General features: G+C 45.9%; 2 protein-coding genes across 5 annotated transcripts; both read right to left on the bottom strand.

Annotated features, from left to right (window-relative positions):
• Positions 1 to 1,619: 1,619 nt before the first annotated feature.
• Positions 1,620 to 2,474, bottom strand: LOC133917711 (uncharacterized protein At5g39570-like). Its single transcript, XM_062361575.1, has 3 exons — positions 2,265 to 2,474; positions 1,943 to 2,213; positions 1,620 to 1,760 (listed from the first exon to the last, which is right to left on the bottom strand). Exons 1-3 carry the CDS (start codon positions 2,471 to 2,473, stop codon positions 1,620 to 1,622), a joined length of 621 nt encoding a protein of 206 aa, XP_062217559.1. The 5' UTR covers position 2,474.
• A 497-nt stretch (positions 2,475 to 2,971) lies between these two features.
• Positions 2,972 to 13,949, bottom strand: LOC133919778 (probable serine/threonine-protein kinase SIS8). Of its 4 annotated transcripts, XM_062364280.1 has the most exons (13): positions 13,068 to 13,943; positions 11,962 to 12,387; positions 11,451 to 11,554; positions 9,911 to 11,268; positions 9,708 to 9,748; positions 8,855 to 8,923; positions 8,307 to 8,407; positions 5,547 to 5,625; positions 5,344 to 5,442; positions 5,196 to 5,264; positions 3,930 to 3,979; positions 3,665 to 3,841; positions 2,972 to 3,529 (listed from the first exon to the last, which is right to left on the bottom strand). In XM_062364280.1, exons 1-13 carry the CDS (start codon positions 13,737 to 13,739, stop codon positions 3,415 to 3,417), a joined length of 3,360 nt encoding a protein of 1,119 aa, XP_062220264.1. In that variant the 5' UTR covers positions 13,740 to 13,943; the 3' UTR covers positions 2,972 to 3,414. The 4 variants fall into 4 exon arrangements, 3 of the variants coding, with proteins under 3 accessions (XP_062220264.1, XP_062220265.1, XP_062220266.1); XM_062364281.1 differs by lacking the exon at positions 11,962 to 12,387; XR_009909965.1 differs by lacking the exons at positions 2,972 to 3,529; positions 3,665 to 3,841; positions 3,930 to 3,979; ... (1 more) ...; positions 5,344 to 5,442; positions 5,547 to 5,625 and adding exons at positions 5,664 to 7,884; positions 7,959 to 8,122 and having other exon boundaries at positions 13,068 to 13,949.
• Positions 13,950 to 18,872: the final 4,923 nt, after the last annotated feature.

The following is an 18,872-nucleotide window of genomic DNA, read 5'->3' as shown; positions in this document are numbered from 1 at the left end:
GGGAATAGAGCACGACACGGGGGAAGGGTACAAAGAATACGAGCTGTTCGGGAGAGGAAGAGAGGGATGAGCTGATGGTCAGAGAGACAGAGAAGAGAGAGAGGGGCGCACAAAACATAACTGGCATCCAGACTCATCCACGGGTTGTGGGTGCGGATTTGGACCCAAATAACACCCGGAGAGCTTAATCAGACTTAGCACACCTTTCAAAGGACCACAAATTAAACAAATTTCAAAGCAAGAAATCTTTCAGCAGATAAATAGTAAAAAAAGGCAAAAGCAGAGTGTTCAAGAGGTAATTTTCATTTTTTTTTTCAATTTACCTTTTTGCTTTTCCTATATACCATATTAAAATAGAGTTATAACCTAATCAGAGAGACACTAATGATTTATTAGCAGAATATCCGGAAGGACATATTCAACTCTCCAATTCACTTATTTATTTTCATTACATACCCGATCAAAAAAATAAAAGCAGAATAACAACACTCAATAGCTCCAATTTCCTCTTCCCAAACTTCTCTATCCAAAATAGAGGTATTCTGTTGCTTAAAAAAATAGAGGTCTTCTGTTACTCGAAAAACATAGAACTTTTTGTATGTCCCATAATCCATGTACAACTCATTTTAAATGAATTTAACCATAAATACTATGTACAATTTAAACTAGATTCCTCAAAAAATACTACTTTTTATAACTTATACCAATTATTACGGTCTCAAATAATTTTCTTAAAATCTGAAAAAAAAATCATTATATTCTTCTTATGTGATGGACTAATTTCTAAAATCATTTTGAGCTCTAGGTCATATGATGAAAAAGTAAGTTCCTTTGTAATGCTTTATTTATATGTATTTTTAATCATTTCATGTGATATTCTTCGTCTAATTCAATTTAAATTCAAACAAAATTTTATCATATACAAAATGTCATACATTATAGCCATTGCAAATATTACCACTGAAAATATACGGACCCAAAAAAATAGTCGTCACAAATATAGTCGCAGTAAATATAGCCATTAAAAATATAGCTGTTAAAAATATAAGCATTGCAAATATAGCCATTGAAAATATATCCGTTGCAAATGTAGCTGTTGAAAATATTTTTTAGTTATAGGACATAAATAAAATATATGCAAAAGATAATAATAATTGTGTTAGTTCTATCTCCGAAAGATAATTCCACGACTACAACGGAATATATGACTTAATATATATCTATACACTTTCACACGTATTTCTTTCATTGTTTTTCTGCGCTCACTATGTCGCCCTTGGCGGCAGCGCGGGGTGCAATCTAGTTTAGATTGATACCTACCGATTCGCCCTTAACGAGTAAAGGTTGTGTTGCTTTAAGATTCGTGAATGTTTTCTTGAGAAGTGTACCGGAGCAATTCCCAGCGTATTGTTTTATTCCAAAAGAATCGCAAGTACACAAATTGAATGCATAGCCCCTCTTAAAAAAAAGGAGTGCATAGTGACCAGATCAGCATAAAACTGTTGGGGGGAGAGGAAATGAGGGGTGCCATTTCAGAAGCAAAATTGTGCCCCCAGCCTTGCTTATTTACTAGTAGTAGATGCAGTGGGGGATACACAACGGTAATGATACTGCATGGCTTAATCATCGTAATCGTGGCAGCGACGGTTGTTCTTCTGGTAAGGCTTCTTCTTATCGTCGTCGTCGGAGTCATCGTCGTCGTACTTCTTGTAACGCGGCTTCCTCCTCTCGTCGTCGTCATCGGAGTTGTCGTCGTCACCCTACAAAGGCACGCACATCAATAGACCGTTGGCACGGGGACGAAGTTAGCTAAGACGGTTTCTGGTCCGAGCCCACGTTAGCCCACCAAAGACCCATCAGGTGGAGTATCTCAAAAAGCATGGGAAACACTAGATCTGTGACAGCCCAACCCATGAGTTCAGGCACGACGGCGTGCACTCACTTGCTTCTTGCGGCCGTAGCTGGGCCTCTCGTCTCCGCCGCCGCCCCCGGCGTGGTACTTGGGCCGGTCGTCCCCGTACACCGGCTTCGGCTTCCGGTACGCCTTCTCGTCGTCGTCGTCGTCGTCGTCGTGTCCTTTTCTCCCGTAGCCGTACCCAGCAGCCGCGGAGCCGTGGGTCTCCTCCTCATGGGTTTGAGGCCTCCTCACGTACCCGCCGCCGCCGCCACCACCGTACCCAGCAGCCGACCCGTGGGACTCTTCGGTATGCGGCCTCCTGCGGTGGTCAGCCGTGTCGTGGCCCTCCACGGCGTTGGGCTCGTGCCTCCGTCCGCCATGCTGCTGGTACTGGGGGCAGTCGTATGATGAGGACGAAGAGGAGGTGGAGATGGGATAGCAGGTCTCATCGGAGGGCGGGAGAGCGCGGCCGAAGGTGAGGGAGATGTCGTAGCCGCCGCCGTATGGGGTGGGATCGTACTCATCGAAGTCGGCCACCTCGTCCGCCCTGCCGCCTCCCCAGAAGACGCCCGACATAGCTGCTCGATCGCGGTCGGTCGGTGTGGCGGCGAAGCTGGCGTTGGCGCTCCGGTGATCGGTCTTGGCTTTGGTTGGAGAGAGGTGGGGACAGTTAATTAGCGCGCGGTGTGCATGGCATGCATGGAAGCAGCGGCGCGACGTACGTGCGGGCTGCCGAGGTTTGCGGAGTTTTCGTGGCTAGCAACTGGTCAATTCGAAGCGGACGCGGAGGCAGCGCGCGCTCAGCGGTCTACTCGTGTGGTGCAAGCACCGTTTATCTTGCCAATCTTAAAAAATCATAGAATAGATAAGAAAAAAAATAAATAGATAAATATTATATGAAAAAAGTGAACGATTCAGATAGACGGTGCGTGCGCGTGCGTAATATATTATTTTTACGGAGTTGCATTTCCGGATCAACTTGATGTGAGCAGCAGCTGGTGAGCATTCCGACGAACAGCCGAACGGCCAACCCGAACAGGTTGAACATAAAGTGGAGACATATCAACCATGAGATTGTCTAAACTCCAAACTCTGAGCACAAGCTGAGCAACCTTGTCTCTTTCTTTTTCCTGGTTGACAGCACATTACACATAAATACCCACCGTTTGGTGAAAAACACGACGAAAGAAAAAGTAGAGATGGTATGAACGAAAGCCCCTATTCTGCCCGCCATATCAGCTCCTGATCCTAGTGTTCCACTGTGCCAAACATTACTGTTCTGCACAATTTCTTGTTCAGTTCGTTATCCTTCGTCTTCTCTGACGCTTGACGGGTATACCAGCGTTGATCTTCAAAGCTGGATCAATGACGAGCATTGCCACTCTTAAAACTTACAACTATACTTGGATGGAGTAGCAAACAGACCAACATCACACCTTTTTCATCTTTGAACACACGATTGGTGTTACTGTACAAAAATAAGCTACGGACGTTGGGCAGCTGCTAATCTCCGTGTTTTACTCATCTGTTTGTTGTACTCTCTGTTTTGGTGTTTGATTGCTGGTCATGTTCTTCAGCAATGGTTTTAATGCGGCCATGATCTCTGCAAATGATGGCCGCAACTTTGGGTCCCTATGGCATGTACAGGAAACAACAGAGTGAATTTAGCAAACAGAAAAAAGCATTTATTGGTTAGGACGGTGCAATGCATCTGGAGGACAATACAGTATATTTTTAAATGGCACCAAGAAAGTTAAGCATACTAACGTCTGCCAGCATTTCGTTATTATATCTGATATGGTGGGATGAACGTTATCTGGAATCTCGAGGCAACGATTTTGAAATCCAACTGCTCCGACAACTTGCATAGCGTTCATTCCTTCCCAAGGCTGTAATAGGGTACAAAGTTCCCATAATACGACTCCATAGCTAAAAACGTCGCATCTGCCAACACATGCAACCATTTCAGCAAGCACAAAATCATTGAAGATAAGGTTATGTCTGAACTGAATCTATAACCAGTAGAACTTACTTTTCGTCTGATGGTTCATTACGAAGTACTTCCGGTGCCATCCACTCTGCCTGCACATCAGCACAATTGTTCAGTAGTAACTAAGGTAGCAATTGAACCAACTTGTGTCTAAGATACATAAGTCAGCCACATTACATAGTCTATAAGAAATATCCTGATACAAGGGTGGCAAAGTTCTAAACACACTTAGCACTGTTCGCCCAGGAGTTACACTAGTCTAAACAGGTGGCTATTTTGGAGTTTAAACTGAAATCTCACAGATAGAAGCTCAAGGCAGTAGAGGATTGCTCTTAGTGCTTAAAAGTTTGCAGAGGCCGATGAATTGGGTTTGCCGGACCAGCCTTTTAGGCTTACCTAATGACTGTAGTTCTTACGCGCTAGCAGTGCAATAAACCAGCTTAGGATAAACATACCCTTAACATAGAATTACCCATAAAAAAAAAGGAAACCAGAAAATAAATCAGGTTAGTGTTCTCAAAAAATAAATCAGATTAAATCACAAAGTGGTATTTTACATGTTGCATAGCATTCTTTGGATACAGTGTATTCTATAGATAGTAATTTTGCTTCACCTGATTACTGAAAGCGTTGTTCTGATATTTGACAATAGCTCCTTCACAAGAAATTGAAACTAACAAATCCACAACAGAAGTTTAAAATATTGCAGTTAAGTATAGTGCAAGATGTGCTTTGGACCTCCATAACAATCCAAACTCTGTAACTACCATCACCAATGTTCCATACTAAGGTAGTTCAAATTATTCCTTCAATGTTTCATTCCTTTTTCATATGCAAGGAGCAAGATGGAGTAAGTTCTATTAATACCGGATGCAATTGATATTAATATTAACTACATATCATAATTGTGTATTGCATGACAGATAAACTCTGCAATGGCACGTGAGGAATTATTCCAAATATATAAGAGCTGAGCCAACAGGCAAACAACGACCTTGCCACTTCAGTTTCCAAAGATAGATGCACACATTTGTGAACTAATATTTTTCATAACAAATGGAACAAACAATTTTCACAGCAAGAGAACACAGAACATTACAAACAAACCTAATCATAACAAAGTAAGTGCTTTTACACTCTCCCAAAAAGGAAAATGAACAAGTTTAAAGCAATTTTGTGGTAACTGGCAGCTTAATTTACACCTGTTATTAACCGAAAATGCCTTAGGATTTATGCAAAATCATTTTTGGGAGAGTGCAGAAGCGTAAAAAAAATAATACTAAAATTGCTGAAATTATGCAAGCTTACTGTTCCAGCTGTTGATCTCGATGACAGGAAGGTATTGTTCTTTATTCTTGACAAACCAAAATCGCAGACCTAATAGCAAAAAAATATGTAGCTTCCAATGATATAAAATACACAAAATGTCATTGCTATAAAAGAACATGTGTGTTACCTTCACAACCCAATTCTTGTCCACCAGTAGATTTGGGGATTTGAGATCTCGATGGACTATAACTGGTGTGCAATTATGCAGATAATTCATACCGCGAGCCTAGAGACAATTGGAAAGAAGTTTAGTAAATAATATCTCAGGTGTACTTCTTTACATTTATCAGCAACCAGCAGCAGATAATTCAAATTATGCATTGGTCATACCACATCAAGTGCCATTCTTATGCACTTCCTTTCATCCAACTGGTTGTTGGGTCTATGAATCAACCGGAATAAACTGCCTCTGCAATACCAATACGTATAGCACAAGTAACATTTAGTAGATAAAAGATAATACAGATTTTTAACGAGAGCACGTGAAACTGCAGCCAGATGTTGTACATGAAGGGTCAAAAGAGCTATTAGAATGAGCACGTGTAGATTATGCACACTGTGTGCGGTAACAAATCACTCATCAAAAACCTAATGCACAGTTCTTAAAGGGAATTTCCAGCAAGCATTCCAGAATATGGCTCTCTTTAGTAATTGTCACCTGACTCAGCTTGACTTGTAAAAGTAGCCTGGTCATTACAGCTCTTACAGGATTGGGAAGATGAGACCAAAAAAACAGCATGACAAAAGAACAAGACAATCATTATCGATAGAAACAATCTTCCTATCTGTTAGAATATACGGTAAGGATCCAGAAGGATCCGATAGATATGGTAGGGTTAGATTAGGGTATCACGACTAACCGTGATTTGATACGACTGTTATGGTAGGGTTAGATTAGGGTATCACGACTAACCATGATTTGATAGGATTACGATCCAATGTTTCCATCTTATCTCTAGGAGGCTTCTTGCCCTCTAAGTCTTGTAACTCTATATAATCCGTCCTCGAGGCTCAAGCAATACATCGATCACATTAAGCTAATTCCCTACTCTTTCATGGTATCAGTTTAGGTTTGGGTCCTAGCTCCAAAACTGTCGCTTCCGTCAGGCCGCCTCTGGGGAGATTGATCTCCGTTGGGGGCTGCGCAACCCATAGCTAGAGTTCATGTCGCCGATTTTGTCGATCAGCCAACCTAGGAAGTCTTTTACCGATCCGTTGATCGATCGGTGTTCTCTTTGGTTTTTCTGATCATAGATCGATTTGCGTCACCCACCGCCGCCTGTCATCCTCATGCGCCTCTACTCCGACATCGGCATCGACTCCACCGGCAGGCTCCTCATCTCCAACTGTGCGGCAAGGCTGGGCGCGCGGCGCCCTAGGAACGCCTTCACGCGCTGTTACTCAGCTGCCCCGTCCGCACGCCTCCATGTCGATTCGTCATTGCCACACCGATCGGGACATCCTTGGCGCCAGTTCTCCCTGACAACGCCACCACCAACTTCAATTTGTGTGGCATCGTCCACCGCCGTCTCGCTCCGCACGTACCTCGATCTGATCAGCCGACTTAGCGCAAGGTTGCGACATGCACGGCCTCGAGACGGTTGTCCTAAGTACGCGTGCATCGCCTCCGAGCAACATGATGTCGTTGCGCACTCCTCGGGGTGTAGTGCCGCCGCCTATGGTCATTGCCTCCAGACTGCTGCCACGCCCTCCCTGGCGTGTCCCCGTCCTCAGTGGCTCCCGCCGCTGCTACGCCTCGCGCGTGGCCACTACGTCGCCCCCTCAGGTCGTAGGGTCCGTGCACATGGCCCTCATCGTTGTTCCCACGCGCAACAACCCTCTGGCTGGGCTATCCCACCTTTCTTGGCGCAGCTTTCACCACCAATCGTACATGCACCTGGTTTTCATCACGCCGATCAGGTCCTTCTCTGCCTACTTCGAGCACCGTCTTCACGCCTCTCTCGAATACTGGCGTCGCCACTCTAGGCCACTGGTTCCGCCTCACGTTCAGTCTTCGGCCACCACAACCTCATCGTCCGAGTCGTCTCTTCATCGACTACACTCTATCTACTCCAACAAACGCAGGCTACACTTGCACTCTCCTCGCCGTTGTGCGCAACACAACCGTCTCGGAGGCCTTCTCTGCTAGTCCCTCTGACACTGGCGTATGGTTTGTGATGGTCCCTTTCTTAGCATGTCCGGTACTATCAACACTGGTGCGTGCCTTCGTCCCCGACGCGTTCTTAGGCCTGGCAAACCTGGTGCAACGCCTTGTCCTCGACAGTCTCGACACATCGACTTCAGCATCGACCTCTTCCTCAATGATTGCCTCGATCACGTCACCGTCTTCTTCAATAGGGCCTCCTCGCACCCTCGACTCCATGGCGCCTCCTTGCGCCCGTGGCTTCAAGTGCGGCTTCCTCGTCAACAACAATCCCGACTATGGCTACCTCGACCACAGCTACCATACGCGTGGCATCCTCGACCACGGCTGCATGCCCTCGTTCTTGGCTACCTCAACATCAACACAAAGGGCTATCATCTGCATGAGCACCTCGCCAACTTCCACTCCAGTCACAGCACCTGCGTCGCATTCCCGCCGTGACTGTGGGGGGATGTCACTTCATCTTCCTCTCTAGTCTCACCGTCTGCGACGCTCCCGCTGCAACTGCAGGAGATGTTAGAATATATGGTAAGGATCTAACTATTATGGTGGGGTTAGATTAGAGTATCACAACTAACCGTGATTTGATAGGATTTGTTAGGATTGCGATCCCATGTTTCCATCTTATCTCTAGGAGGCTTCTTGCCCTCCAAGTCTTGTAACTCTATATAATCCAACCTCGAGACTCAAGTAATACATCGACCACATTAAGCCAATTCCCTGCTCTTTCACTATCTGTGGCCTAATGAGTTCATGCAGCCTTACAGCTTAGTGATTCAAACATTCAGTAAACATAGAGCAAAATGGAAGATGTTTGAGAAAAGCTCTTATGCTAGCACATCGCATTCTGAATCATATGGTAATTTCAGCAGTGATTCTGTATGCTACGTGCTATGAAGTAAACAATATAAATCAAGAACACCCACCTTGGCAGAAATTCGGTGACTATGGAAAGATTAGGCACGCGAGTGATAGCACCCATGAAGAGAACAACATTAGGATGGCGTAACCTCTTCATTATTCGCACCTAGACATGAAGCAATGCATTACCAGGTGGCATGAGAACAGCTTAGAAAGAAACTTGAACGATCCTTAATCCATAATTTACAAGTATTAAAGGGGAATGCACAGACTGTGCACAGATGTGTGTGCGCTCAAAAAAGACAAACATAGGGTATGTTTGGGTTTTTTGTCCACCCTTGCCCACTAGCCTTGCTTGGCAAGGTTAGGCAAGGCAAGCCTTGCTAGAAGAGGAGAGCCAATTTGGCTCTCCCTCAAAAGCAAGGAAATCCTTGCCCGCCTTGCCCAAATTCAAACCAAACAAAGGAACCAAACATGCTTGCATGTCCTCTAAACACAAAGAGAACAAAGGAACCAAACATACCCATAAACACAAAGAGAACAAATAACAAAGCCAACATTATGTACTTCAGTCTATTTATGTCACTGGAATGACATACAGATAGGAGTATACCTCAGATCTAAACTCTTCCAGTGCATCACTTGAAATGTCTTGTTGCAAAAACTTTTTGACTGCAACTTCCTATAAGGAAAGCAATATGTTATCCTGTAAAAGGTAGCAGTAAACAAAAAAAAAGGCAAAAGACAGTGACAATGACAAAAGGGCATCTCTAGAAGGTTAACAATAGATGGAGTGCAACAAAGGATGGATCTTCAAATTAACCAAAACAACCGATGCTAGGATGGATTGAAACTTTCTTTTCAAATCATACTAAAGCCTGTCACTAAAGAAATCAGTAGTCACTTAAATTTCAAGGGGAAATGAGAAATAACTGATTGAAAAAGTTTGTTCCAGAAATAAAATTTCCTTCTTGACATAACACCTAATCCTTTCACAGTATGGATGGAGAGGGTGTACCCAGTGCTGAAAGCTGCCACACATTGTGGGGTGGTTTGGGGAAGGGAATTTCTAGGCAGCCTTTCCCTTGCTTTTTGCAAGGAGGCTGATTCGAACCTAGGACCTCCAGGAATGACTGATGCTCTATCACTGCGCCAGGCCTAGCCTTCAATAGTATGAAAGGAGAAAATCCACCACATGGAAGTTAAGGTTTCTCATTGCCTTTATTTAACTGACTTTTGCCACTGCTAAAATATCGACAAGGTTGGCAAGTAGAGAGCCATTCTGTTTCTGTGTTGGTATGGTATATGTTATAGTGTTATCTAAGTTAAACATTTCTTCACATTCTTAGCTCTCAATATACCAAAAGAGCTTCACTCTGCTTCTGTATATTTCAAATGCTCATTTAGCAATGCTGATTCAGATGATAAACATGGAATTTGTTTATAGAATAGACTGAAAGACTTACCGTTCCATGCCAGTCTCCTCTATAAACTTCTCCAAATGATCCTGAAACATACAAGGTTGGATGGAATTTTAAAAAAAAAACATGCCGATGTGATTTTAGAAACTCTATCACACTAAGATTAGAGAAAACCATTTGTGATAGTCACTGAAATAGTAGCACGACTAAGAAAACTGCCATTTCCATAAATAATAATTCAACTGTACCAAGGCCAATCCGTTCACCAATAGCAATTTCTTCCCATTGGATTTCAAACTTTGCAACTTCTTCATCCAGGGCAATATCTGATCTTGCACTCTCTGTCCCGCTTGATTTGTCTGAGGTTCTTTCAGCTTCCTGAGGAACTTCTTGATCCAGAGTGTGATCTTGGCCATGATCAAATTCAAGGTGCTGTTTATCCCAAAAGTCGTCTCTGCCTTTATCGATTGATTCATTTCCTTGAGAGGAACTTGGTAAACTGAGCAGTGGATTACCAGGCTCCAAGTGTTCATATTGCTTGCTGACAGCAGCAGTTGTGGCAACAACTGCGGCTGCGGTGACGGTGGCTGCAGCCGCAACAGGCACATCAAAGTTCATGTCGCTGTTAGATTTAGCAGCAGCGACAACCATAGAGGATGCCACCACTGCAGCAGTTGCAACAGCCGCAGCAGTAACAGGCAACTGCTTTGTAAGTGATGATGGAGCTTCCTGAGGAGGTGCAGAAGGTTCATACTGAGAAACAAAGGGACTTGCAATATCTCTGATATCATGGGGACGGTAAATGCCCAAACCCTCAACAGGCTTAAGTGACTCCAGAGATGCCCGGTGAGGAACAATTTTTGTTTGGAGTTCATGTCCCGGATGATGAGGCAATGTTGGACCATGACCACGATCTGCGTATTCCCTTGACTCAATCTCATTCATCCTCCTTTTCATTTCATCCTTGCTTTGGAACAGGGTTGTGTCATACACAATGAGGTCCTTTGGCTCTTCCATTGAATCTTCTGAAAACAAGTCAGGTGGTGCCACAACTCCATTTTCTAGTAAAACCTCATGGATCTTCTGAGCTAATTGTGGATTTTCCTTGGCGGCATTAATCATGTACTCTGAAATGTCCTTCACTTTCATCCTCCGGACAGCTGGAGTACTTCCCACCTCTGATGTAGAAGGTGAAGTTGAAGAAGAATCATTTGTTGCAACTGATATAACTTTGTTCCTTGCAGCTATAATGTCATCTGTACTTATCGATTCATTAACGATAGGCCTATTTTCACTAGTGCATGTGCTAACTGATAGTTTTTCGAATGAGCTTGATAGCGTATTTTGTTCATTGCTTGTCTGACTAGTTGTAGCTCCATCAGTATATGAAGGACCAACATTGCTTGATGTGGATGTTCTGTCAAGTAACTCGTACTCAGAAGAACCACAGGCTGAACTTGATACTCCGCTAAGAGAAGATCCCAAATGATCGGTAGCATCATCTTTGTTAAAGTGATGATTATTTTCCTCGAATTCTATAGACAAAACAGCACCATCTGAAGGAATAAGTGTACCAGGATCAGACACAAGATCAACAATGAACTCCCTGCAAAATGTGACATAATATAGATGGTTATAAATTTAAATGTGTATTTAATGCACATTTCATGTCTCAGTGCCAACACTTGGATGAAACGAGAAGCCTGATGTCTACACATAACATAATTATGCTATGTTAGTCCATCCTACAAAATCCCATTTATGCTGGATATGTAAAGGGTGCAATACCTTCCGTCATTAAATTTCACAATATTCAAAGCTCCATCGTCCGATCCAGTGTACTGCCTTCCTTTCAGCAGTCGGCAAGGTATATCAAGGCCATCAGCCAAAACCTACATGCAAGCACGAAGAGAATTGATAGCTAGAATATTAATGGATCATCAAGTCAACAGATGTTGCTCACAATTTATAGGTGTACATCCACACCCTCAACCAATTGAGCTAGGCACAGTTCCTGATGTTGATCACAATGGTTTGCCATGCCATGTGTTCATGGTGTTTGTAGAACAGCAAGAGTATAATTATCCTTTTTGGTATTAGAACATGAGAAAAACAATGTATCTAGAGAGGTATGTGTTCAATTTGAAGTTGAGGGCAATATATAACACATTATAGAAGATGGTCCTCAATGATCATTTTTAGCAAATTCTGTATGTTGATAAAGTTCGGAATTGGAGCAAGAATTACAGGATCACAGATTAGCCACATCAGCCTAAACATATTTTATAAAGTTACTGACCTTAAATAGAAGTGCACGATGACGAGCTAGACCAATTTTTAGTTGGCCAAGGGGCACAACTACACTTCCAATACTAGTTCTAAAGGAACTAATCATACTCTTGTATTTCACCGACATGCTCTCAGGATCAAAAACTAGCCCACCCATGTGGCTAGCAATCAGACTAGCAAGTCCCTGTACCAAAGCATTCCCAACAGATTCTGAAGTTTTTGATCGAAGTTCAAGAGCCTTCTGCTCAAGTTTCCTGAGCTCAGGATCTTCATCTCTTTTGACCATTACAGCTTCCCAGTTGACTTTATGTGAAAATGTCTGGGCTCGCAGTTCAACAAGAGAGGGCACAGTTACCAATGCTGGCCCATTCCCAATGAAAAAGAGATCATAAAAGCCATCCGATATTTTGTCATCATAACTAAGGGCGTTGAAATTCTGTAATCACGAACAAATCTATCATTTGAGAATAACAGAAAATGGTGAGAGCCAACAATAAGTAGGAAACATTTGAGTCAGTTCACAGAAACACCAGTGATTCCTAAACTATTAGAGAACAATAAAATCTAGATCAAGAGTGATCACTGATCATATGTATCAAAGATGCCATTCATGTCAAGGGAAAGTCCCTTTTACCAAGCTAACACAATAATGGCGCACTGCTGAACAACAATTAGAAGTTAATGCAAAACATCCACTGAAAAGAACTATGCAATGGACATGATCGCTTTGTTTGGGTGTAAGATGAAAATTATGAGGGAAAGCGTAAGATGAAAATAGATAGCATATCAGACCGATGGTAGCTTTCAATTATTATGCGGCCAGTTTGGAGAACACCATGAAATGCAGATCATATTCCATGCAGCAGAAATTTCGTCAAAGCTCGCATTACCGAGACAAACGCATCCAGTTCGTACTAAACCAAACTATACACTACAATGCAGTCCAGTTGGCATTACAAGTTTACAACCAAGCAATTGTGATAGAAAAAAATATGTAATGCTAAGTAGCCGCAAGTCATACAATCGACACCATGATCACAATTCACAATTTCAAATGGAATACCGTTAATGGAAGATGAAACTGAACCAGGAAGGGAACTGAATTGGCAGACTGACCCAGTACCGGACCGCGAGGACCTCCGCAGGGGAGCTCAGAGGCGGGCAGAAGCCCAGGCTGATTTGCTTCGCAACCTCAATCTCCATCTCCTCCGGATTGTCCGCAGGGGAGCTCTGTGGCGGGCAGAAGCCCAGGCTGATTTGCTTCGCAACCTCAATCTCCATCTCCTCCGGATTATCCCGCGCGCTCATCTCAAGCACCAGCTGAAGCTGGAACTCCTCCAGCTCGTCCTCCTCTTTCTCCCTCTCCCGCTTCCTCTCTTCCGCCTCCGACGACTCCCTTATCACCCTCTCCTCCACCTCGTCCTCCTGCAACCGCCTGCGCTCCCTCTCCATCTCCTCCTCCCGCGACCGTCTCCTCTCCTTCTCTTCCTCCTGCGATCGCCGCCTCTCGACCGCCCCGGACTGCCTAGAGCTCCTCTCCTCCGCCCCCGCCCCAACTGACGACGACGCCGTCGGCCCCTCCGCTTCCACCGGAATCGGGGGCGGAGGCCGGCTAGGGACGTTGTCGAGCCAACTCGAAACGGCCGAGGGCTGCCTCTGCTCGTGGTGCGGGTAATGAGGAACACCACCGCTACCGTTACCGCCCTTGCCGGGGGGCGGAGGGGGAGGCGATGAGGCGCCGTCGCCGGAGCCCTCGCCGATGTGGAGTTTCCTGAGGAAGTTCTTCATCCCGCCGCCGCCGCCGCCGAAACCGAGGTCGCCGTCGCAGCTATCGCCTCGCCTGCTACCGGAGTTGGTGGTGGGTGGGTGGATCCGACATGGCCACTGGCGGTGTGGCGGAGGGGCTGCAATTAGCTTTTGGCATCGATTGACTCGTCCCCTAGTGGCCACAGCGGCATTAGTTTAGTTGTTATCGCTAATCGCAAGCGACTAGCAGCGTACTGACTCGAAGCTATTCGTCTGACGTAGCTTACGGGGTGATGTAGTCGCTGAGATGCATGGTCGCCGAGAGGTAGTTTATTTGGTTGGGTTTCTATTAGTTTTTAATGGTTAGAAATTAGAAGTCTAATGAAACAGTTAGTTGTTGAGCTGATTTTGGAGGAACTTTTCTAATTTTTGTGATTGAGAAGTTAAATATTTATCAAAAGTTAATAAAAAATTATAAGTTAGAAATCAACTTTTCAACTTAAAAACTAAAAAATATCAGTCTAACTAAACATATCCTTAGTCCGGTGTGACAGGGACCCCTCGGCGATGACTCGACTCGGCGAGGATTAAGCGAAGACAATTCGAGGGTTTTATCAGACAGAGAATGAAGTGAGGGTTTGTGGTTAATTACCAAATCGGGCTCTGTTAGATACCCATTCCGTCTGCTCCAGTTCGTGCAATTAATTGGAAAGGTATGCGCGTGTCTCGTGGACCACGGGATAGAATTGACCCAGGGTCTCGTTGGTCCGGATATTCGTGCCTTCGGATTCGTGAGAGTGACCAGTGGGGACATCTAAGCCCCTGGCCCGCTTGTCATCGGAGTTATGTTTCGCTTCGGCCGTGAGGCAATTCATTTTGCTCCGCCGAACAGAAAGTGATTTGCACCGCCTTGGCTCGCGTGGACGCGGATCACGGCCACCCAGACAACTGGCCAAGGGATGTGCCAGCGTCAGCCAACGTCCTCTGACATGTGGGTCCGGACCGCTGGCCAAGGGATGGCGGCGGGCGCCGTACAAGCAACGTCGGATGAGCACCCCATTGTGGGCCCCGCGCACCATTGAGACCTGCACACCACCGCGTGGGACCTGCCTGGCAACTCTATCCTGCTCCCACTGCCACTGACACGCCGATCTGGCGGGCCACTTGCCATGTATTCAAATTAGCAGTGGGCAGCGAGCATTTATCGTGGATCCATCGGACCGCCTCCGAGTAGGACGGGAGATAAGTCAGTTGGCGGGACCCACACGCTGGCCAGTTCAAGTTCGACTTGAGGCTGGGCCACCGAGTGATGGATCCGATCCAATCTTCTACCTGGGCTTTGAACCTGTAGGGGCCTTGTTTGATTTCGCTGGTCTAAAGTGGGCTTCGTAATATTCTGTGGCTGGGCTTTAGTTACATGAGTTGCGCGTGTCGGTAATGGCTGGATTCATCCCTGTAAAGTGTCAGTTTAGTTGGGCTCAAAAAGGTAATGGGCCGAAATGTGTCACCTTTGTTTGCTGAAGAAACGAAAAGAAAACTGCCGCTGCTGTCTGTATTCTGTAGCCTGCCTGTAGGAAGCAGTACCTGCACAGCACAGGACCACTTGTTCATGTCTCCAGCAGCAGTTGCATAGGGCTTACTCATCTACTGGTGTGATTTTGCATTCCTGATAGCTTCGGCATTTTATCTTGCATTTCTGATCAGCTTTGCATTCCTCTTTTGTAACGAGCGCTGCATTTGGCTGGCTGAGATGAGGTGATAAACCAAATTGTTACTCGAAGGCAGACAGGTACGTAGGGTGAGTGTCATCGCTCTACTCTTCAACCCACCCTGTAAACTACGTGGTGAGCTCTGGGCCGTTGTCATCCAGCTGCTATTAGTAGCTGGTTTCTGCAATTATGCTCTCTTGTTTCGGTTGTGAATGCCACCACAGTTTTGTCCAAAACATTCCCTCCCAAAGTCCAAAACCATCGTTTATGCTGCTACCTGTCATGCCATTCTAGTTCATCTGGATTCTGGCATGTGTTTGAGGCTTTCACCTACAAATTCTGCAACAGCTAACATGATGGAGCAAGGCGTTAAGGCGCTGCCGTTCTTTTCCCTTCAGAATTAGTACTAAGGTCCTGACAATCTGGCGTCGGTTGCACCTGTTTGAAAATTATAAATGTACATGTGATGCAGGGGCAGTTGCAGTTCTTCGACATCATCCCGCAACTTGAGGAAGACGTACCTTCCGAAGAGCACCAGAAAACCCCAAATGGCCCTCGTCTACCCTCACCGAGGAATGTTGGCAGGAATTCTGCAACCCTGTCTCCAACGTAATACGTATGCAATGCGCACGCAATCGTGCACAAACCGAAACAGAGGTTGCACAGTGCCCATTTATGATCTCTGAAAGGACTGAAGACTGGCGTGTCTTTTTTTAACGAGGGAAACTTTATTTCGAGGCCGGAAATATTGCTCCGGTCTGCACCCCGCCAAAATACGCTGATGCACCCGTCGTATTGTCTGACTCAACAGTTCCCCACTATTCTGAACGTCCCTCTACCAAGTCATACAAAGAAGAGGATAAACTGTAACCTACAAGGCAGCTTAAACCATGAAGAGTCAGGGAAGCAATAGTGGCGGCAGACTGGCTGGAAAGCGAGCAACGATGATACGCAAGGACGATCGAAAAGATTGAGTTCTGATGCGAAGTAGATTGCCGGCTGGTCCTGAAAAGATGCTTCGTTTTATGAACACGTGCAAGCGACCATCTTAGTCCCGATGATCGATCGTAACTACTCATCTGCTTTGCTTTTGGTTTCGCTCAACGCTTTTTTCCCCGTCAGGACCAGTGTGGGGGACAAACCGTGAGGTCCGCAACAGCGCGACGTCGAGGACAGGACACTGTGCATGGCTTGACTTCGGAAACGCGCCATCGCGTTGCATCAACAACTGGACCAGGCCGAAATCGCACGTCCCGGGTTCAGAGAGCTCGAGTCCGTGCACCGCAGCACCACTCATCAACCACGGCTTTGTAAATATGCAGGCACTGGTCCCGGACCAGCGACGACCTTTTTAACGAGGTTTGACCGGTCTAATCCGTCGATAAACCCAAACTACGCACGACGAACTGAACGAGATGGATGCAGGCACTCGAATCAGGAGCACGTGCGAGTGCCGTTGGGAAGCACAGACACGGCATTGATTGAGTAATTAAACAGGTCGATTTAGGATGATGCATGGCACAGTAAATACTCTCGTCTCGCGAGCAAAGCTTGTTCAAGGGGACTGGCCTGGCCAAGAGAGAAGAGAAGGGATGCATCGGGTTGGTGGTATGCAATCGGGACGCCTCGTCGGCGCGGAACCGCGGACGAGTGGACGGGCGGATGGCCTCGCCTCGCCTCGCCACGCCTCGATTTCGATTGTTTTTGTCCCCAAATCGTGCGCCGGCATGGACCAGAGCGCGGTTTTCCCGAGTACGCCCACCACCACCGTACCCGAGTGCCCAACGCGCCAATGGGCTCGTCGCAGCGGTGCGCTCGGGCCGATTCCTCGCCTGGGCCTCTCGGCGCCGAGTGGTCCAGCGCTCCTCTTCGCCGTTTCCGCGGCACGGCGTGTGGGCGAGAAGCTGCTGCACGTTCCACGGATCCCTACGACACCACGCTACGCGTCTACGGGAACGGCGCATCATTGGGATCACCCGTCGTGCACAGGTATTACAGATCCAATGATACGTGAAACCTAAATCCGCCTATCCGAGAGTGTTAGAATTGGTGCCAGAAGGAATGGGGCAGTTGACTCGACCATGGACGCTTTCTCGGTTCTGGCGTTTCCCTCGTGCTACTGCCTACTGCTATGCTATCCATGGGCTAGATGGCTACGCCCCAACTTCACTCGGATCTTCTGAAGAACGGCGACGTGGACACCAGAGGACGGAAATGCAGACCACAGTTTGCTGTTTCAGTCACTGGATCTATCGCCTAAGTAGAGGATCCTTGCTCAGGTTCCCAGGAAGTTTTTTTTTTTTGCAGACTTTTTTTTTCTAAGCGAGTTTAAATAACAACAAATTCAATCCGGGAAACAGGCTGGGATGCGAGCTAATCTTGGAGGAATTTCACCTGCCAACGGAGCCAAATCCCCCGTTTCATGGATCAGCGGCGATGCGCCACAAGCCTAGTGCTAGCAGCCTACAGCAATGCATCCTATGAAGCGCTTAGTCTCATCGTTGGACTGTGTCCCAAAGAGATATTGCCTTATTGCGGAAGCAGATGGGCTAGTAGCCCAGCGTTACAGCTCAGTGGAGCCTTGCCTGCTGCCATGAGTTCGAATCCTGACATTTGCTTGTGGTGGCGTTGTTCTTTCGTGGCGCGTTGCCTCTGGTGGGTATCACTCACCCCCGAGACGCCTCCGGCCATCTGAAGCTGCGGGTATAGCTCGTTAAAAAAGGCAGATGCGGAAAAGATCAGGAGAACATTTGGAATCAAATAAGTAGTTAATTTTCCTATCTTCTCCTTAAAAAAGGGCCTACACTAGAAGCCTTTTCTCTCCAAAACTTTGCCTCTTTTTCTCCTTTGTTAATTCGTTTATAACATGGTGGCTCTCATATGGGAGCACCATGCAAATGCTACTGCTGGGACACTTTACAGCGTTTCACTGGTGAGCATAGTACAACGCCGTGCTTTAATTATCTGGGTAAGTAGAGGTTACAGCCGGTGATGGTACTTGAAACTGATAACATGCACGCTTAAACATCTTTTGCAGTGGCACGTAAGCACGAGTGGATATGGCCTACGGAATTTGTCCAAAGTTATTCTCACACAGCAAGAGACAGGGTAAAAGGTTGTGCAATTGAGATTTTTATAGACAGTATCTACACAAAAATCTGACACGCGAGCAGCTTTTGTGGGCGTGTTAGGACCACACTTTGCCGTTGTTCGTCGTCCTTTTGCCCTCTGTTACCGTTAACCAGCGAGAGGAGCCATGCGAAGGATTAGGGGTAAGAAGCAGCATAATTGATAAGCTACTGGTAACTGGACCAGTGACGAGCCACGTAGGAAGTGAACTATGCATGTGTTGTGTTGGACAGAGCCAACTTTCGTGTTTCATTCGTTCAAGTGGTCAAAGGCGGACAAAAATCAACAAGTTTTCTATCAACTCTAGCATACCTCTCAGTCTAATCCTCGCCATCTT

Source organism: Phragmites australis, chromosome 5, assembly GCF_958298935.1.
Source record: "Phragmites australis chromosome 5, lpPhrAust1.1, whole genome shotgun sequence".
Classification (NCBI taxonomy): domain Eukaryota; kingdom Viridiplantae; phylum Streptophyta; class Magnoliopsida; order Poales; family Poaceae; genus Phragmites; species Phragmites australis.
Note: the sequence above shows the minus strand (reverse complement) of the source record. Positions and strands in the feature narration are given on the sequence as shown.

Bases quoted from the DNA above. Each gene is read 5' to 3' on its own strand.
- LOC133917711 (XM_062361575.1), bottom strand. From the start codon at position 2,473: ATGTCGGGCGTCTTCTGGGGAGGCGGCAGGGCGGACGAGGTGGCCGAC. The intron at 2,214-2,264 runs GCACGAGCCCAA...CCACCGCAGGAG, and splicing joins CAGCAGCATGGCGGACGGAG to GCCGCATACCGAAGAGTCCC. The intron at 1,761-1,942 runs GTGAGTGCACGC...GTGCCTTTGTAG, and splicing joins GCTACGGCCGCAAGAAGCAA to GGTGACGACGACAACTCCGA.
- LOC133919778 (XM_062364280.1), bottom strand. From the start codon at position 13,739: ATGAAGAACTTCCTCAGGAAACTCCACATCGGCGAGGGCTCCGGCGAC. The intron at 11,555-11,961 runs GTCAGTAACTTT...GCTTGCATGTAG, and splicing joins ATCGTGCACTTCTATTTAAG to GTTTTGGCTGATGGCCTTGA. The intron at 8,408-8,854 runs GTATACTCCTAT...CTTCATGTCTAG, and splicing joins TGGAAGAGTTTAGATCTGAG to GTGCGAATAATGAAGAGGTT.